Source organism: Anser cygnoides, chromosome 2 (assembly GCF_040182565.1).
Source record: "Anser cygnoides isolate HZ-2024a breed goose chromosome 2, Taihu_goose_T2T_genome, whole genome shotgun sequence".
Classification (NCBI taxonomy): domain Eukaryota; kingdom Metazoa; phylum Chordata; class Aves; order Anseriformes; family Anatidae; genus Anser; species Anser cygnoides.
Window position 1 is genome coordinate 66193260 of NC_089874.1, and position 19859 is coordinate 66213118.

At 42.6% G+C, this 19859-nt stretch overlaps 1 protein-coding gene across 1 annotated transcript in view; it reads left to right on the forward strand.

Annotated features, from left to right (window-relative positions):
* The window catches only part of EEPD1 (endonuclease/exonuclease/phosphatase family domain containing 1), a 63473-nt gene that overhangs the window by 24483 nt on the left and 19131 nt on the right, over positions 1 to 19859 (forward strand). Inside the window, exon 2 of the mRNA XM_013194350.3 lies at positions 10520 to 10571. Within this exon, the coding sequence (XP_013049804.2) occupies positions 10520 to 10571 (52 nt within the window). The remainder of the gene's footprint in view (positions 1 to 10519; positions 10572 to 19859) is intronic.

Sequence of the window (19859 nt, forward strand, 5' to 3'; positions counted from 1 at the left end):
ATTTGTGCTTCTTTCTTGCTTTAAATGTCTGGTTTTGATGCTGGTGTTAGTAAACTGCCACGATGATCTTGAGGCATGTATATGCCTGCATATGTGTATGTATATTTTTAGAGTACCTCCTGACCGCTTAAGCAAACACTTTATGATTGCTAATTCCCGTGCCTTACTGTTCATTTCCTTAATATCACTGAAGAAGCCAAAATGGCTTCTGGTGCAGTATGCAGATTTTTGGAAGGATGGTGAAAAAAATACAGGGGTTGAGGAAAGTCTGTGGGTGCTGGAGGCCTGCCTCATGCTCTTGCAGGGCACTGTAGCATCGAAGTCATGTTGTGAGCTCCCTGAGCTCCACACTATAAAGTCCATTGGGCTTTTAGCCATACAGTGGGAAATCCTTAAGACATACAGTCTGTCTGCTAATGCATTTTCTGCTTTATTCTCTACCTGCTGTAATGACACACTATATTTTATCCCTTCTCTGGAAATGTCTTTGAATTTGTAAGACAACAGAAACTGCTCATGAAAAAGCTGTAGAGGAAAATACACTCGACTGAAGCATTGCTCTTGATTTCTGTAGTGCTTCTTTCCCCTCATCACAGTGCCTCTCCTCAGCAACTTCATGGCATTTCTCTGAGCACCTCCTGCGTACGTGCTCCTGTTTTAATCCCTGGTGTTCAGCCTTTCCACCGCTTAACCAATTCTAGTTTGGTGTAAAGTATTCTGAATAAAATACTCATATGAAATGCACGATTGTTGTGGAGCTCTGCCAGCCTCTTAAAAGTAGGAGCCAACTTTTTTAGGGTCAATGTCTTTGTTAAGAGCGTATTACAAAAGACTTTGAAGTTCTATATTCAGATTCAGCCAGGAAGCTTCAATACTCTTTGTGTAAGGCCATGCTAAACTTTACAGGCACTCGGATACCACCAGCTGATTCTGGGTCACGTACCACCAACCATACGTTGTTCTGGGGCCTCCATTTAACAAGATGATCTGGCTTCCAGTGGGTGCCTTTGTAAGGTCTTTAAATGGGCATACATATGCACGTATGAGAAGGTAATATTGCCTTAAGTTTCAGAGAGTGAATAAGGAGGCAATAGAAACTTTAACATAAGAGGTTGATAGCATATGTTTCACATACCTTCTGGAGTAAGGAAGGCAAATTCTTTCAAAACACATTTTATTGCTTCCCAGGTTTAACTCCCTTTTGCAGAGACACAAAGGTAAATTCTTCAAATAGAGTCCCTGTTAATTGCTTTGCATCCCAAGCCCCCCACATTTTATTGGTAGCTTTGTTCTTCGTGGCAGAACGATAGCATATTGTTATGCCCTCTCCCAAAGAGGCCAGTTTGGTTTAATTAAGGACTAGTCAGTTTTTCCACTGCTGCAGTAAGGTGAGATTAGATTGGAAAAGGTGCTGTTTCTGGAACGAAGAGGCCCTACCCAAGCAGGGAATGATTCAGAAGATCCAGAAAAAGAGCCAAATGCCAGACACCACTTACACCATAATATAATGCCTATATTTGGAAGCTCTAAGTCACCTCTGATTTTATGAGCTTCTAATTTTTGTTTTAAATCTTGGTCTCCTCCCTTGTTGGACAGATTTGAATAATTCAGTGCAAGTTAAGTAATTTGCCCATGTCCAGTTTTAATGACTCAGAAGAAATCAATGTTGCCACAAACACAACACTCTTTGTAAGCCTGTGTCTTCCTGCAGAGTTACAAGGAAACAGACTTGCTTTGAAAAGTTTTTTAAAAATAGTAATAATCCTAAAACTGTGAACATTGTACAAAGCATTTTCTGTAGTATCAAAACGACTGGATATAAGGCAAACCACTTTGAAGGGAGACATTATTATTCCTAGCTAAATATAGTGAGAAATGCAATATGGAAGAGGGAGAATACATTTTACCACAATACAAATGAAACTAAAAGCCACACTCTCCCTTTTCTTAATATGGGCAACTTTTTTTGGTTTACTGTTCGCCAGAAGCAAGTTGACACAGAGGAGTTGAAATAACGTGTGTATTTTTCATGAGTAAATATGACTGTCATCAGATTGTTTTTCTGACTTGCAGTAGTATTCCCTTGTGCTGCCTGAATTATCGTGTAGTCAAGTCCTTGGCACAGGAGTAATGCGTGAAGGAGTAGGTGGAAGTGGTGACAGAGAAGCCTCCTGGATTGCCCACCCTGAGTTTTGAATGATTTTGGAAGTTAATCTGCATTGCCAGTGTCTGCACCTGGTCCCTGCTAGAAGATACATGGTGACAAGATTGCTGTGTTCAGTATAATTTAATATATGTATTTGATTTGCTTGCTCTTTATTCACTAGGCTACTACTCTATAATCACTGAGTTACTGGCAGTCTGAGGCCTTCCATGGTTTGATCTCATGTTTTTGGGAGTTTGGGGGTTGTTTTCAACTGCCTAGTCTATTTTAAACTCTCTTTTAGAATTAAAAAAAAAATCAACAAGTAATGAGTTAGAACAGATTGATCCTTTTGAGCCATTTGTCTAATTAACCTTTGCGTCTCAGGAATCAGGTTTGGTTCTGTTTAATCAAGTGCAATGTATCTCAGCCCTTAATAACCAACATCTCTTCCAAGGACTTTGGAAACCTTCCATAACGCTTACTTTTATTACTGCTACCACTATCCTGGCATTGCACCAGCTTGCGGAGAAAGAGTTGGGGAAGAATAGGAAAAAATAAGATGGCAGCAGAAGAAAAGTCTGTAGGATGGCCTCTAACTTAGCAAACAAAGAGTTTCTGGAAAGTGCAGTTAGCTCTGGGCTCATGTGTTCAGTACTCCACACTCTGAGTTGAGGTAGGATAGCAAATGTGTGAACATAATGAAAGTAGAGTACTTCTGTCCACACGTCTGCTGCGTGCACCCAAAAGGATGCTCCTTCTGTAACTTCCGCAGGTTTAAAAGTTTGAGGGAATCTTCAGAAAGAGAGATTTTACGCAAGTGGAAATGAATTGATGATGTCCAGTCTCATTCCCCCTTTTCCAGAAAAGGAAAGAATAATGTCTGAGATGTAATCCTTTATCTGGAGGATAAGGTAAATAAGATCTTCCCTGCTGGTCTTAATCCCCTCTACAACAGAGAAGCCTATAATTTTTGTTGAGCATCAGTGTCTCACAATTCAGAAGATACCTTTTCTGGATAGATGGACAAGAAAAGAATGATATTACTATGGACATTATTATCTTTAAAGTCACAGAGAACTCAGGATTTTTGATCAGCTCCCCTCTTAATTTTGTGGTGAATCTCACCTTTATTGTAACAGCACACTATACTACAAGGCGTAGTAATGTATTTTCTGCCAACAATTTGTTATCACTGGAAATAGAGACAGACCTCTGGGTGCACAAGCTCTACTTCTGTAGCTTGGATCATGATCCAGCCATTCTGCCTTGGTGCTAATGGATCTGGAGCCTCTTCCCCTCCCTGTAAGGCAGGACCTGCTCTCTTACTGACATAAGAAATGCCCGTGGCAGCACAGATTTTGTCCCTTCAGAGAGAGCTTGGAATGGGCATTCCCTAGAGGAGGTAAAGAAGACTTGCAAGTCTCATTTTCCATCTTAAACTTCCGGAAGCTTCTGTGTAAACATCAGGAAGCACTTCTTTAATGTGCAGGTGACAGAGCACTGGCACAGGCTGCCCAGAGAGGTTGTGGAGTCTCCTCTTTGGACATCTTCAAAAGCCACGTAGACATGGTCATGGGCAACATGCTCCAGGCGGCCCTGCCTGAGCCAGGGGCATTGGGCCTGTTGGCCTCCAGAAGTCCCTTCCCACCTCAAGCAGTCCATGATTCTGTTACACGTGGGCATTCGTGCTTTCTGCTGCTGGTTGTGGTTTGGGTCATTGTGCAAGCATGTCTTACTGCCTTCCAGAGAGCCAGGAAGAAGTTTGCTCTTGCAACTTTCTGTTTTTGCACTCGTGCTTTGGGAGTACATGCAGACCAGGGTTTATGAATCATCTATTGCAACAGCATAGCTATGCTGAAACCAAAGCATCAGTTAAGCCTAAATCAGACCCTTGATATAAAGTACATTGGTCCTACAAAATGATGGCCCCATCTCTGTTTTACTGCAGATGTAGGAAAGAGAATGGCAAGGAGAGAGCTGCATGCAAGAGAGGATTGAGGGCACCATGGGACCCAGGGAATCGCTGGAAAAAAAAAAAAAAAAGAAAAAAAAAAGCACTAAACTACTTACTTTTTCTCCAGTCTGTTGCTGCTTCTCAGATGCTGCTGTTTCACCCTTTAATGCTCAGTACTAAGCATCCATAATTCATGTTTTCCCCCTTTTAGTTCCATTACAGTTTCCTTTCTCTCTGTAACAAATACTCCAGCCACTCACGCAACGTAACAGGATTCGCGAATGCAAACATCGGGGGAGCAGCATTTGTCCAGCAGGCATTAGGCTGGCAATTTGCCTGATGGATTTCAACTTCTCTGCTCCTTCCATTTACTCCTGGTTGTGTTCCCAGCTGCAGAGCCTTGATGTGCTTTTTGATTTTAAACCTTTGTGCAGGCAAATCAATGGTGACCAAGGCATCAAAGAACAGCTGCTTTCATCCAAAATAAGAAACTGCGAGAGAATACCCCTGAATAGATGGGTGTGTGTACATGTGTATATCTATAAAAGAAAATGTGGCTCGCAGGTTTTATCCTAATTTCTCCTTACTGTAAAAATACTTTTTCCTGAGACTCTTCCAAGTCGTTTTGTTGTGCCATTACCTGGTGGCTAGTCTCCAAGCAATATGGCATGGTACTCCCATCCAGGGCTGTCGGTGTATTTCACGAGCTCTCTGGTGGCTTCCAGCAGCCATTAGACATGGCAGCAGGCACAAATTTTCCCTCCATTTAAGGAGTGATTGAGAAGACACAGATGATTTTAGTGGAAAAGGAGAAACTGATTTTATTTCCCTGTCAGACTTCATATGGGTAGATGGAGGAAGTTTATGAGGATCAAAGTCATTAAGCGTGCTTTTTTTTCTTTCTTCTGCCTGCTTTTGTTGGTACTGTTGTGTTTTTTGTTTGTTTGTTTGTGTGCCACTTTTTGGCTGTTATCTCTCCCCACCGTTACCAAAGAAGCATGCAGTCATTGCCTCTGCTTCTGTCTGTATTTAAAACAATTAAAACCCAGTTCATCACGGTCCCTAGCATCGCACTGTCAGCAGCTGGCTGCAGTGGGGTTGTGCTCCCCTCTCATGACCATCACAGTAAACTCATAATTGCAGCAGCCACTTCCACAGCCCATAAGCACCACCACCCTCCTCATTATTCACCCTGTCATCTGGCGAGCACCAAAGGAAGTGCTGGGGCTGCAGGCTGGCCTGGATGGAGATGAGTCAGAGCATGCTGTTTTGGCAGGGACCTGGGGACTCAAGTCAAGCCCTGGGACCACAGCTGCGAGTGGGTGGCTGATGGGGAGCGCTTCAGTAGTCAGCCCCCTCCAGGTACCAAGGGCTGTTAGCACAGCTGAGCTGTGTTTTTTTTCATTCTGTTTTTTATTTTTTGACTCTCATGTGTGTCTCTTACCCCAGGACTGATTTATGAGTAAGGTCAGTTTGTGTACATATGCAAAAGCAATTTTAGCATACAGATTTGATGATGGAGGCCGGGAGGGGTGTCTTGGACTATTCATTTGCATTAACCCCAATGTGAGTCTGTCATCAAGCACTTCATTATAAGCATTTATTCTGGGTGCTTAAAAAGGATTGATTCTAGGATATGTAAATCACCCATAAAACTTCTCCATGGACCATGGTTGTGGGATCTAATCTTAAGAACAAACAGGAAAATTTTATGGGAGGGAGGAGGGAATGATTTAATAATGCTTAAAATAATTGTTTGTGCTCGAGTGGTTTTTGCATAGGCTATTTATAATAATGTCTGTGATTCTAGATGAAGTGGGATTTGGTACAGCTGTATGCTGAAGAAGGAGCCAGAGAACTAAGAGAAGCCATATAGCGTTTCTTGATGATGTTAGCTTTATTCAGGCTTATGGTCTGATATGGAGCATGAGGTTTTTGGAAAACCTCGGGCCCCAAGCAAAGGTTTATAAGCTTGCAAAGCAAACTGAGATCAGTTCTCAGTTCACGTTACTGCCAGATGAGAAACCCAGCTCAGTGAGTGGGCTGGTGCTGAAAGCAGAAATGACTGCAGAGGATCATTACTCGCCCTGAGCTGTGTGCTCTAATGGACCCACAAGCGGGAGGGAGGCAACCAGTGCTGGCTGGCCAGGGAGCTCTGCTGCTCCGAGCTGGTTATGGAGGCTGGCAGCTGAAACAGAAAAGCAAAGCAGTAACAGATTTGGCTGTGCTGGCACACCTGGAGACTCACCGTGCACTGACTGTTTGCAGGATAATGCGGCATGGGGAGCTCAGGTGCAGGCTCCGGCAGTGCCACCCTTCTGGTGGTGACTTGCTGCTTTACCTTCACAGCACCTAGTTGCTTCTGCAGGATGCTGTGATGTGTTAAACACTTCAAGGACTCTGCGATCACCCAACTTGCTCTTCCTCACTCCCTCCTCTTTCCCTTTTTCCTGAAACCACCAGGCTCTGCAATGAATGGGGACCTCACCTCCAGAGTGTGGTCGGCTCAGCAGGTGCAGGTCACTGTGCTCATGCCAAGAGCAAGTGGGACTTGGGGGCAGTGGGAGGTGAAGAGCTCAAACTGGGAGGTGAAGGGCTGTGCAAATATGTGATGGTGGCTCATGGTGAACAGGAATGCCCCAACCAGCAAGGAACCTGTCAGCAAGTTTGCAGTAGTGCTAAGGATTGCTAAGAAGGCTTTAATTATTCCTGCAGTGGGGTACATGGGATTAGAGAGAGAAACCCAATGCTACTTGTTTTGAAGTTGAATACTTTTAGGGAAGGATTGCAACTCTGCCCTGAGGAGTAGAAATGCTCTGTAGCTATAGGCATTCACTCAGCACTATGACTAATCTTCTGGAAGCCTGAAGGAATTCCCTTAGAGAGAAAATGCTGTGTGTCACCCGCGGCCAAATAGAAAAAAGAAGTCACGTGTTTCCTTGACAGCACATCATGTTTGCATATTTTTACTGCTGTAGGAGAGTTCTTCATCCTGATTGCTGCATGCTTTCAAGTATCTTGAGTGTGCTGGGGTGCAAGGATATTAATTTCAGTAGCTTTTTAAAATAGATTGTGGAAAGTAATTGAGTCTGTAAGTACTTTTAATACAGATTCGGATACAACCAGGCACTCTTTCATCATGTCGGTATGGTTACTTGCAGTACAGCTTTGTTAACGGTGTTCTTGAAAGCTGGTGGGTTAGAGCGGGTAACCAAAAGGTTTCTTGAGGAAATACGTTTTTCTACAACTTCATTTATGAGTTACTGTTCACATACCGCAGGTGAGGCTGAAAGAAATGACAACAGGGTATGTAAACAGAGCACATAAACGTAGCATTGTACAGACAGCTCTGGCTTCGGCATCATCCTTCAGTACCTGTCTTCGCATTTCTGTGTTATCAGCTGTCCCCCAGGTGCTAAGTAGCCATTTTCCCTTGTACTCTGAAATCCTCAGCAAACGCATAAGCCACAAACAGTGTATGTGGGTGCGTGCTGCTTTCACTACTTGTAGGATAAAAATAATAGCTGAAATAAGCAGCATGATTTTTTTTTTCCAAAGCGTTAAACCCCCAAAGCAGCAGCTTTAAAAGAAGCTGCATTTCTCAGCCAACATTGCATGAAGTAGCACATACAATTGCTTGGAGTCGCTGGAAGAGAGAGCAGTAAATAAATGGCTATCGAGAGCAATTTTCCAGGCAGTGAACTGTAACCCAGGGGCAGAGGCAGCATCGGTGCCGGTGCTTCAAGGAAACAAGTGTCTTGTGGCTGGCTGTATGAAGGTGACGCCTGAGTGGAAAACAGCGAGGACCGTTAGGAAAATACGGGGAAAACATTGATCTCTGTAAGTTTAGAACAGTAGAGGAAAGTCTTTTTCTCAGCAGGAGTCAAGCGCACAGGCCACGAAAACTGTTATTGCAAATCGTGTAACAGAGTTTAATTCAGATTTGATTCTGGCCCTGTATATCCAGTATCTCTGCAGGATGTAAATGTTTTGTGGGGGTCTCTTCACCTCTGAGCAGGAGGACAGTATCCCTGTAAATATAATGAGGTAAAGTGAAAAGGATTCATGCTCCCTTCTTTATCACTTGTTTTTCTGTAACTCAGTATACTTTGTTTTAAATAAAAGCATGCCAGCTGAAGGAATTCTTGTGGGGTTTTATTGCTGTAAATGGCAATGAGGATAGGGGTGTACAATAAGATGATGATCTCAAATGAAAACAGTGTTTGCATTTTGGCAGTCTGCTTCATCTTTCTTCTGCAGCTATTGAGTGTCAGATAATTAATGTTGGTAAAATAGATCGGTAAATTGGTAGAAGCGTCAGCAATCTCAATGGATATTTTCTACCTTTTGATGATGAAGTGTTCAAAGTCTCATGCAACTGCTGGCTTCAAAAGGAAAACACAAAAGTAATTTGCATAATTAAAAAGACACTGTTGTACAGCTTGTGAAAGGGAATGGCAAAATGTTAGCTTTCACTACGCACGTAGGGGCTTGAAACAGTCTTTGCAGCAGACTTCGCCTTGTGTCGGCTTTGTGCTTTCCCTGAGCCCCTTCCCGTCCTGCTGGCATGTGTATGTGCGGCGTAGGGTGTTCTCCATGCCATGACAGATCGTGTGCACCTTGCTACTGTGGCAGTTCTACTTCAGTGGAGTACCTTTTCTTCCTGATTGTCCCTTTGTTTTCTGAACCATCTCTAACACTCTTTGTCTTAGCAATAATAGGCTCTACAGACTGGGAATGCACAGCCAGGGGCTATTCATAATTCATTGGATGTAGGCTTTTTATGATGCTTTTGAAGACATCTGAAAACTGGAAGTACATTAAAGTGAAAGCACATGCGTGTTTACGGTTTAAGGCTGTGAATACTTGTAATGGAAAGCATTGTAATACAGTAGAAGGACACGACCAAAGCTATGTTTTGCTGACTGCCGTTACGGGATGGACATACATAATTAATGTACCAGAATATTGGTGGATGTTCAAGAATTATTCAACATTGCTCTGAGGTTTGGAACGGCTGATAAAACTTCTTGTAGTACACGGCAAAGTAAATCCTTTGACAGACTGCTACATCAGCTATGCGCACAGTATTGAATAGGAGCTTTTTACTGTCCTGTGTCTGTCTAGAGTCATGAGAGTAATTTAAACAATATTTGTATGCATCATTTGACTCTTCCACTGCAACACAAATGTTTGTGTATCTCTGAGTAAAGGAAGTTATCCTCAGGACTGTAAGTATAATATGCTAAACGACGAGTTTTAAGACTGGGTAACGGAGGTCATTACCTAAGTCATGCATCTGTTGGTGGGAAAAAAAATGTTGTTTTGTAATGGAAAAGACTGAAGTGGTAAGTTCAGCATGGAATGGATTTAAAAGTCTACAGTGACTGAAAAAGAATGGGTAATGTTCAATAGGCCCTCCTCCTGCTGTGCTCTTATGTTTTAGTTAAATGTACTTGGTAGTAGAACATCTCTACAGTTTCATCTGCTTTCAGGCTCCTACCCATCCTGGGAGTCTTTCAGCTTGGTGGGGATGCAATAAAATCTCTTCCTGAAATTCCTTAGCCTGGAAAGGATTGGGCTTTTGCAGTAACTGGGGACACGTGCAAGTAACTGAAGTTGAAGAAGAGTGGGTAATTTATGATTACTCATTAAACCGATCATGAAAGTGCAGAAGTGGAACAAGGTTCTTTTACATACCTTGATTTAGAAGTGATTTTACCTGAGTTAACTGTCTTACAGGGCAAAATCCTACTTGGGTAACTGAGTCGTGTTGAAAGGAATGCAATTCAGTGAGCAGAGTTTAGCCTATAGAGAAATGATTCAGTAAATGAAGAAATTTGGGTTTGCTTAGCAAGTGGCTTTACAAGGACAATGATTATTGATTACTGTCTATTCACCCTACTTTCAGTTATGTATGTTTCCCTCCTATCTCCCTCAAATTTCTTTAGCTGGGATGCCTTAGGTACAGTACCTCATCTATAATACAGTAAATTCCCTGGAATGACTATTGTGAGACTCATTGAAACCTGTTGATACTGAAGAACAGAGCTGACTAAAAATGATAGAAATGTTTAGATTCTTTCCCTGTGCTCATCATTCAGAAGGTCCTTCAGTATTAATTTGGGGTATTAAAAACGTAATGATAAATGCAGGCTCTCTGTAAAGTGAATTCAGATATGCTCGTAAAGCGGAAAGCAGAAAATCTTTTTGGAACAGCTAAATCAAGCAAAGTAATACTGTTTCTCTCTTTCTTTAGTTTATTATATCCTGAGTGGTTTTTTTATCTATACTTCTATAAACTTCTTTGAGGTGAGAAAATAAGAAGAGAACTTCAGTTCTGCTCTTACTTGTGTTTCTGTTATGCTTGCAATGGTGTGATTGATTCTTTTTTTCTCTTGTGTGTTTTTTTCTTGCAGTATCAAGCTTTTGGCTGTGCAGGAGCTGGTCGATAGAGAAGCACTGGAAAAGGTATTTAAAAATATATGTAATACAACAGTAATAATTCACCGGAACTCATAAAGTCCTCTGTGTTAGCAGGGCTTCTTAACTTCGTGGATTTTCATGGGGTACCTCTTTCTAGCTGCATAGGACATGAAGTCAGGGGGGTGACATTTTGTCGAAGTTGACTGCATGCTTTTGGTGTTTTCTGATTTTAAAATGGACTTGGAATAAGCAATGCCTCTAGTCTGCCCATATCGGCTTTCCCGAAATCAATCCTTGCTAACAGCTTGGAGAGGTAGATGATTTGAACTGACAAGAATGAATGTCTGAAGAAGGAAGAGCGTCTCAGGAGCCCCGTTTGAACACAGAGAATGGAAGAAGGTGCCTTGGAAAAGAAATGTGGTTTAACTTAGTGATAAAGGATCAGAGCAGCTGGCTGCTCAATGTGCTCCGTGTCCGCCCTAATGACACCAGCCGAGTGCATGATATGTCAGTCTGAGCTTTCCTCATGTCTGCACCAGGGAGCTGCTTTATGCTTGGGTATTTGAGGAGGTGAGGGACCTGCCATCCGTCAGCCCTCTTGGGGATAACAGGAATTGCAAACAGCAAGCGCTCAGTGCATCGAGGAGGAGCCATACTGAGCTTTTCATTGGCTTTGGGCAACTTTGATTTTGACAGAAGTAGCTGGATTTTGTTAAACGGTAGTGACAGAGGGCTAGGAAGGTGATACTGTGGCTTTTTACATGTGAAGAAGACAAGGTTCATAAACACTCCTTTTGCAAAATAGGTTAATTATAGTTGTTTGCAGTAGTCAGCTTCTCTGATATCTCATACCCTATAAATTTCTCACGTTTTTGTCAGGCATGAACCTCCCTTTGGCCCAAGGCCTCCTAAAACAAGGCTTGGCCAGAGAGTGACGTCAACCTGGTGGGAATTGCTGTTTTTGCCATTGTTTGTAGCTTTGCAGGAAGCTCTTCAGAAAAGCTCTGCATCAGAAAAATGATCATTCTAAACTGAGCTCTCTGAATATTTGATATCTACTTTCATACAATGCCAAGCTTAAAGAAATTAAAAAGCCTGTTTAGCCCTCTGGAAAACAACAGTGTGGAATTATGTAAGTTCAAAGAAATTGGCTGTCTTTATTTGTTAAATAAAGGAAGAAAAAAAGTAGGCTAGAAAAAAATTCCTTGTCCTGCCTGCTTCCAAAATCAGGCTTGAAAATATGTGCTGAATTTTGTATTCATAAATCATTAATCTGTATTGTATTGCAGGAATACAGGATATTATTAAATAATATTGTAATATTCATTACAAGATTGATCTTCTGTACTTTCAAGGGAAAAAATCTTTAAGCTATCTATGGACATAATAACCTAAATGTGTTTTTCCTGTACAACACTTTATAGAATATCATATTTCCTTGACTACAGTTATATATGATGGTTTCAAAATTTTGTAACCTGTTTATTTCTAAAATTCAGTACTCAGCTTTGCAAGTGATGTTACATATTTTTGATACTCGCATGAAAACTCAAAATGAGTAAAAACACATTGATGAACAACAGTGTCTTCTGAAAAGACTTCTGGGCTCACATAAGTGTTTGTACTGCAGAGTAGCTCCATTAAATCAAATCACAGTGAAGTGCATGTGTAGCAAGTGTCCTCAGGGTCTTCAGACAGCATAAGAAAATGATCTGGCACTGCAAAACACAGTTTGCTGTTATCTGTTTGCAATGTTATTACGGGCTGGGAGGGGAGGCACGTGAAGCAGCAGGCTGTTGAAGCTCCGGCAGCTTGCAAGCAGTCTGGGAGCTGCTACTGAACTGCTGGGGTCTGAAGAAGGTGGCAGCCCCCCCCCCCCAGGTATTTTGCAGGAGGCTTTGTGCTCTTAGTGGGGTGCTGCAGTTGAGTTCAAAAGTGGTATATCTGTTATTTATGGAAAAAAAAATCAATTATGTTATACATAGTCTTATATAGTTCGTTATCTTCATATGTTTTTCCCACATTGGCCACTGAAAATTATCTCACTGTGAGAAGTTTTGTGTTATGCAAATACTGTTTGTTTAATTTTCAAAGTCCTGATGTGTGTCAGGGCAAATTTGGCCAAGTGGTCCCTTAAGCCAAAGATCTACCATGATTTGTTGCATTTACATCCAGAGTTGACAAGACAGAAGGGATGATTGACAGGGTTTAATTATAGATCCTGGCTCTCGACAAAGTTGTCTGAGCCTTGGTGCTGCTCATTGGGTGTTTGTTTCTCTGGGGTGCTGCTGGCACCTGTATGCACCCCAGCATGCCATTAATGCAAACAGGAAAATAATCAATGGACTCAGTGAAATGGAACCAGGTCACACAACAAGAACAAGAGTCATCTTTAGTTGGAGAAAATTCTGGGTCGAAGACAGGCTTGTTTGTGTTTATTTTGGCCGTATTCTGTCAGACCATTCCAGCAGGTACCTTGCATGGCATGGGTGAGGATGTTTGCTTCCTAACCCAGCTCACCCTGGCTGTCACAGGACAGTGTTGCTGACGTGCTCGCATTCCTCTGCTTCAGAAGTGCCGCTGCTGCCAGGGGCAGCTACAAACGCAGGCGGTGAGATGCCAAGTGATGGCTCACCTCTGTGACAGCCTCATTCCCAGTAGGGTTCAAGGCCACCCAGGCTTCAGAGAAAAATGTTTTGAGTACACAGGTGTGCTGGCAATTGTAGAAGCATGTAGAAGATCCCATAAGAAGCATCATTTCCTCTTCTAGGAGCACAGCTCTGGGAGAGACCTCCAGGGTCACTATTGCTCCAAGGTGTTTTTGAATGCTTTACCCAGTCTAATTTTGTGAAGTCCTTAATTGCAGATGAAGAACTCCAGAGTACTTGGCAAGTGTTAATTGCATTTATTTGGCAAAGGGGAAAAAATAATTTTCCTGAGAAACATGCTGTTTTTATAGTTAAAAAATAAATCTGTTTAGGTAATTAACAAGTTGATCTGCTTAGCCAGGTGACATTTCACATCGGTTTCTGTTCTAGTGTTTAAATCTGTCATGCCTTTCCCTATGCAACAAGTATGCCAAAACAATGCTGTCACTGATGCTTGATGCCAGCAGAATGTGTAGGGAGAGTTGTCCTCAGAATACTTCTGTCTTTGTTTTGCTGCAGACGTGGTATGTTCTCTTCACAATAAGAGCAAACACACCACTGACAAAAATCTGGGGCCACGTTCTCAGCTGTAGTAAATTAGTTCACTTTTGCTAAATTTCAGCAGAGATACTTCAGTTTGTGTTAGGTGTTCCTCCAACCTGTATGTTTAAAAGGAAGTGGTGAAGGTGTTCTCTCTCTACACTTGAGGTGGAGTGCTCTGTACTTCTGCATATTTTGTGTGTCCACTACAGGGGACGTTTACTTCATTCTTTAGTTTGTGATAAACCATCCCAGCACACCATGTATATATATGGTCTGCACAGGAGACTTGAAGGTGAACAGAAACCTTCACAGTATTTATTTCAGTAAAAGCAAAACTTAAGGCAGATGCAGAGTTGGAGACCAAACTGAAACTGGTAGGGATGCTTCCATTAACTGCAGTCAGCCTTGGATCTGTACTGCCAAGTCCAGGTAGATGACGTTGGTCGGTCTCCCCTTGTTGACTGATGTAGTCACTCCATCACAGAAGGCCACTAGCTTGGTCAGGCATGATTTGCCCTTAGTGAAGCTGTGCTGGCTGTCTTGGATCACCTCCTTGTCATGCATGTGCCTTGACATTGTTTCCAGGAGGATCTGTTCCATGATCTTCGCTGGCACAGAGGTGAGGCTCACTGGTCTGTAGTTCCCCAGGTCCTCCTTTCTACCCTTTTTAAAACAGTGAGTGATGTTTCCCTTTTTCTAGTCATTGGGGACTTCACCTGACTGCCATGATTTTTCAAATATGATGGAGAGTGGCTTGGCAACTACATCAGCCAGTTCCCTCAGGACCCTGGGATGCATGGCATCAGGCCCCATAGACTTGTAGCTGTTCAGTTTCATCAGGTGGTCTTGAATCTGCTCTTCACTTGCTCTTCACTTGGGTGGGACTTTGCACCCCAGCCCCCATCTACAGGTTCAGGGAAATGAGAGGTGTGGGAAGCCTGACCAGCAGTGAAGACCGAGGCAAAGAAGTTGTCGAGTACCTCAGCCTTCTCCATGTCTGTCATTACCAGTTCTGCCTTCTCATCCATCAGAGGGGGCACACTCTCCTTGCTCCTTCTTTTCTGAGCAATGTACCTACAGAATCCCTTCTTGTTATTCTTTGCAGTCCTTGCCAAGCTCAGTTCCATCCATGCCTTGGCTTTCCTGATCCCATCTCTGCACATCTTCCCAGGCCACATGTCCCTGCTTCCACTGCCTGTGCATTTCCTTCTTGTGCCTCAGTTTGCCCAGCAGGTTCTTGTACAGCCATCCCGGTTTCCTGCCTTCCCTTCTTGATTTCTTACACATGAGGATTGAGAGCTCTTGCACTCCAAGTGCCCTTAAAGAGTTGCCAGTTCTGACCAGTTCCTCTGTCCCTAAGGACAGTGTCCCAGGAATTATTTAAATGACTGGAATTTCACTCTTCTAAAGTTCATGGTCCTGACTTCACTCTTTGCTGGACCCATATTTCTTAAGATCACAAACTCAGCCATGGTGTGGTCGCTGCAGCCCAGGCTGCCTCCAGTCTCAGCCTCATTAACGAGTTTGTCTGTTGGGGAGCACCAGGCCCAGCAATGCTTCTCCTCTAGTTGGTTTGCCACAAACCTGGGCCTTGAGGTTACCGTTAGTGCACCGCAGGAGTCTCCTGGGCTGCTCGCGGCCTGCTGTGCTGCTTTCCCAGCAGACATCCAGGGGTCAAGGTCCCCATCAGGATGAGAGCCTGCGAGCGTGACGCTTCTTGTAGCTGAAGCAGGAAGGCCTCAGCAACAGGCTCCCCTCGGCCAGGCAGCCTTTAGCAGACCCCATCCTCTGGTGGTCCAGCCTTAACTTTTACCCACAAGCTCTCATCCTGTCCATGGCTGTTTCTCAGAGGCAGCTCTTCGCAATCTATCCGTGTCTTAACACAGAGGGCAACACTCCCCCGCCCCCTTTCTTCCCTGCCTATCTCTTCTGTAAAGCTTGTGGCCCCCGATTCAAGTGTTCCAGCTGTGTGATTTGTATCATCACATTTCCATGATAGCAATTAGATCATAGTTTTCTAATTGCACTGTGGCTTCCAACTCCTTCTGCTTGTTTTCCTGCGTGCATTGGTGTATAAGTGCTGTGTGCACTTCAGCTGGGCTATCGGTCGCATCACCAAAATGCCTTTGAGTGGTGAGCACAGTGAGTAATGTCCACTTTTACAGGATAAGACCCAAGAGATCAGGGCAAAAAGGAGAATTTGTTTCTTTCCAGTTGCGTCACTCTAACAGCAGCATTTCAGCTACTGTGAAAAATGAGTTTATAAAACACTACAGCATTCCCTGATGTTGCATTTGCCTTTCTACACAGCACATGAAGAATTTTAACTAGAAATTTGCTTTTGTTTTCTTGATCCAGTGTACTGTTTCCTCCAGATATTATCTGAACATAAAAAGTATGACGTCAATTGAGGTTCCAGAATTTCCAGTATGAAATGCATCTGCTGGAGGTTTTTATTTATCTTTTGTCTGCTTTTGAGTAGATTGAGCCAGATCAGTGTTTAATCGTGATTAAACCCATTGTAATCTCTGTTCTTTATAAAATCCCTCTCAGAGCAGGGCAGGTTGTTTATTTGTGAAAGGTTATCCCTAGGAGTTTTGTGGTGTTCGGAAGAGAGGTCCTGTTTTCCATTTGCATGGGTAAGCATAGGCACATGGCTTCTTGCTTGCATGGATATAAATATTTTTGTGTCCACTTGCTAGGGCAGTTGAAATGGCACTGTAATGTGCCTTGACATGGAGCAGCTGGTCACCCAAGGACATTTATCTGGCCCATCACCGTGGCAAACGCACAGAGTGGCTGGTCGTGCAGTAAATGCTGCCCTTGCAGGCAAACATTACGCCTTGGGTTCTGGCCTGCACAAGCCTGGGAGCTGCCACTGAAGTCTCCTATAGGAGACTTGCCACTGACTCACTCAGGACCTTTGTTCAGTCTCTTCCAGCCCTTTTGCTGCCTCATTTTTCTGTTCCCCATTCCTAGAGAGGAGAGGGGGAGCCAAGCCTCCCTGTGTACCCTTTGTCTAATTCAACTTCGTGATTCATCAGCTGGGGTTGGTACTCCTGCCCTGTTCCGTTGGAGCCACCGAGGAGGCAGTGATTGACTGCTCCCAGTAAAAGGAGATTATTCCAACAGAGAGCCAAATTGTCTGGCTGAGTTTATTTTAATTCTTTTCTCACATTATTCTCTATTACTTACCCTCTTTTCTCCAACATCCTTCCTATGGTTCCCTCTATTTCTCTTTCCTTTCTCTTGCTTCTTTATCTGAGTGCAGGTAATACCCAAGGGCGCAGTCTTTTACTTACCCCTCATCCCCTGGGTCCAGAAATCTCAGGGTAAAGGGAAGTAACCTGTTATTGTACCTATGCCATTGAACCATTTTCAGCTGGATAGAGCCAGAAGCCATGGATTTTGTCAGAATGATTCCTGGGGAGGGCATAAGCCCCACCCAGACTTCATATGGGTATAAATGAAATGTGTTCTGCAGCATAGGAAGCACAGGCTCAAACCTACTTATATCACTGGTTTATTTGATCTTGGTTGGATTTTTTTCTCTAGTTGCATTTCCCATCTTATTTCTCATGAAACAATGCTGTACACATCACTGGGAGCCACGGAGAGCATGGGTTGCTCTTAAAATGTCATTTAGGAGTGGCACTGTTACTCTCCCCCAAAGCGTGGCTGTGTGTCTCTAGGAACTAGTGGTATGGAGATTGCTCATTATATTAATTGGCTTTTGTTATTATTGTTGTTGTTTTTTTGTTTGTTTGCGGTAGGTATCTAATTCTGTCCCTGGACAGAAGCTAAACTTATTCATTAGTAAAATCATTCTCTGTACTTCCAGACCAAGGAGAAACAAAAAATGTGTACTTACAAACGCTAGCATGTGTTTAACTTCAGTTTGTGGGTGGTAGAAGTAATATGAAGAGTCCTTAATCTGTTGATTTTTCCTGTCTTTCTTCTATAAGATGGTAGAAGACAAAGCCAGTTCATAGAACAGGACCAGTTCTGAGCAGTCAGCAGTTTTGAGGAAAGTTCTTTTTGTCTGTGTTTTTTTTTCCCCTACTTTTTAATACATTGGCATGGCAGCAAAAGTTTTGTAATATCAGCCTAAATCATTTTTTGTTTATTTATGTGGATTAAGTAATTCATTTGCTCCCTACAGAGAGCCAGAGTACATTGCATCTGTTTGAGCAGAGCTTTGGTCAGGGTTTGAGGGCAGTCTCCTGGACTCAGTTGAAAAGGTGCTACTGGTAGAAGACAGTAGACCATCTATTACTCATGCAAACCTTTAAATAAAGAATGTGCTGTTTCAGAGTGGAGTGAATGTCAAATCAGACTCCTTAAATTAAGGAGTAGACGTGTGAAAAATAATTTAGAAAAAGTGTATGAGATTAAAAAAAAGGTGAGATTACATGTCCTAATGCCTGTAAGTGATCCTCCTAATAATAAGCATCCAAGAAAGAAGTAATGGAATAGGATACAAGACAGATATAAATAGCTTTAGAGAAGGTGGCACAGTGTCCTGTAATGTAGTGTAATCGATGCCTGAAGGAATTATATTTGAGACTGGCAATGGTTGTGAGTCATATTACATTTCTCTTCCTTGTTTTTGTATTCTTATCATGGGAAAGAATGCTTCCTCTAAACAGAGATGTAAATCAGCTGGGGAAAACAGTATTCTAACAGTAGGAAAAAAATGGATGGAAGTAAAATGCCCTGTGAATTACAGTTTTTGATGAAAGTCTCTGTAGAGGAGGTGTCCAAATTGTGGTCTTGTAATAATGAGGGCCGTTCGATTTTCCTTTTTGTCAGTGAAGTTCTCATAACACGCTGCTTTTATTCCTTCTCATTCTACACATCAGCACAGTCCAGTTCATCTTTACCTCCACGTATATCCCAAAAGTTAAAAAAAAAAAAAAAAAAAAAAAGAAAAGACAAAAACCTCAACACTTTACTTGCATTTCTGGAAATGAGTAGACTTTACCAGTGTGGCAGAGTGAGACTTAGTTACGTTATGTGTTTAAGCAGCTTTCCTTGATTAATAACCCTCAAAACTGTATGATTTCCCCATTCCCCTTTGGTTTTGTTCTTCCTTTGTATTAGCACATTTTTTCCCATACTCCTTTCCTTTGGCTCAAGGCAGTGTGCAGGTAAGGAGACTCAGATCGTGGCAAATAGCTCTCTGGCTTGGTTTGTTTATTTTTAATTGGTGAACAAGAAACCAGTTCTTATCACTCCTGGGTCTCATGTTTCATAGGCTGATTTTTTATTTGCCTTCTGTGTTAAGGGCTGGGTTCTGATGAATTGATTTTCACCTTATGTAGTCCCAGTGAGTGCAGGATGAGTAAGGTCCTTGTCACGTATTATGGTCTTGCACCACACCACAGAGCTTCCCAGTTGCATGACAAAAGCATTGGCTCACTAAATGGGGGGCCATTTTTATTTTTAGCCAAGGAACTAAAAATAAAAGAAGGGTTCCCAGACAGCTACTGACTTGTGGTTATCTGGTGCCTTATATCTAATCCAAATGAGCATGCAGTTTAGCTTTCCAAACATTTGCTGGGCAAGCTGTGGCCCTGCAGAGTGGTGGCTGTGGTGGTACAAAATGAAGTACACGTGCTCTGGCTGAGCATACAATACCTTACCTTGTGAAAGACTTGGAGCTCTATATTGGTCACTGCTTGAGGCACTGTCTATAGTAGTACACGTATAGTATCTCCCAAAAAAGACAAAAATCTGAGCCGTCGTTGCTTTAATAATGTCAGTAATACTTTCCTAAGCATACGTCTGTGTTCCCTGAGAGGTGCATCTGCTTTTTTCTGATGGCTGAAGTGGCAGCAAGATGAAACTTGTCTTCTTCATTTGGAAATAATGAGATTGGGAAAAAATGTGAAAAAGCAACTGAACGTTTACAGCAGACAATATGGTAACAAGTAAATAATTCAACTGTGTTGTGGCTATGATTTTAGCACAGCCAACTGCTTGAGCAGACAGCTTTATAACAATATAGGAAAACTGCTTGAACTCATCCACTCATCTCTTGTTAAAGCAGCTCGATGAAAAAGGTACGCTTGTAATCATGAAGGTTTCTTTTTTTATTCTTCTTTGTACCATATTAGCTCCCTTAGCATGCTATTATTGC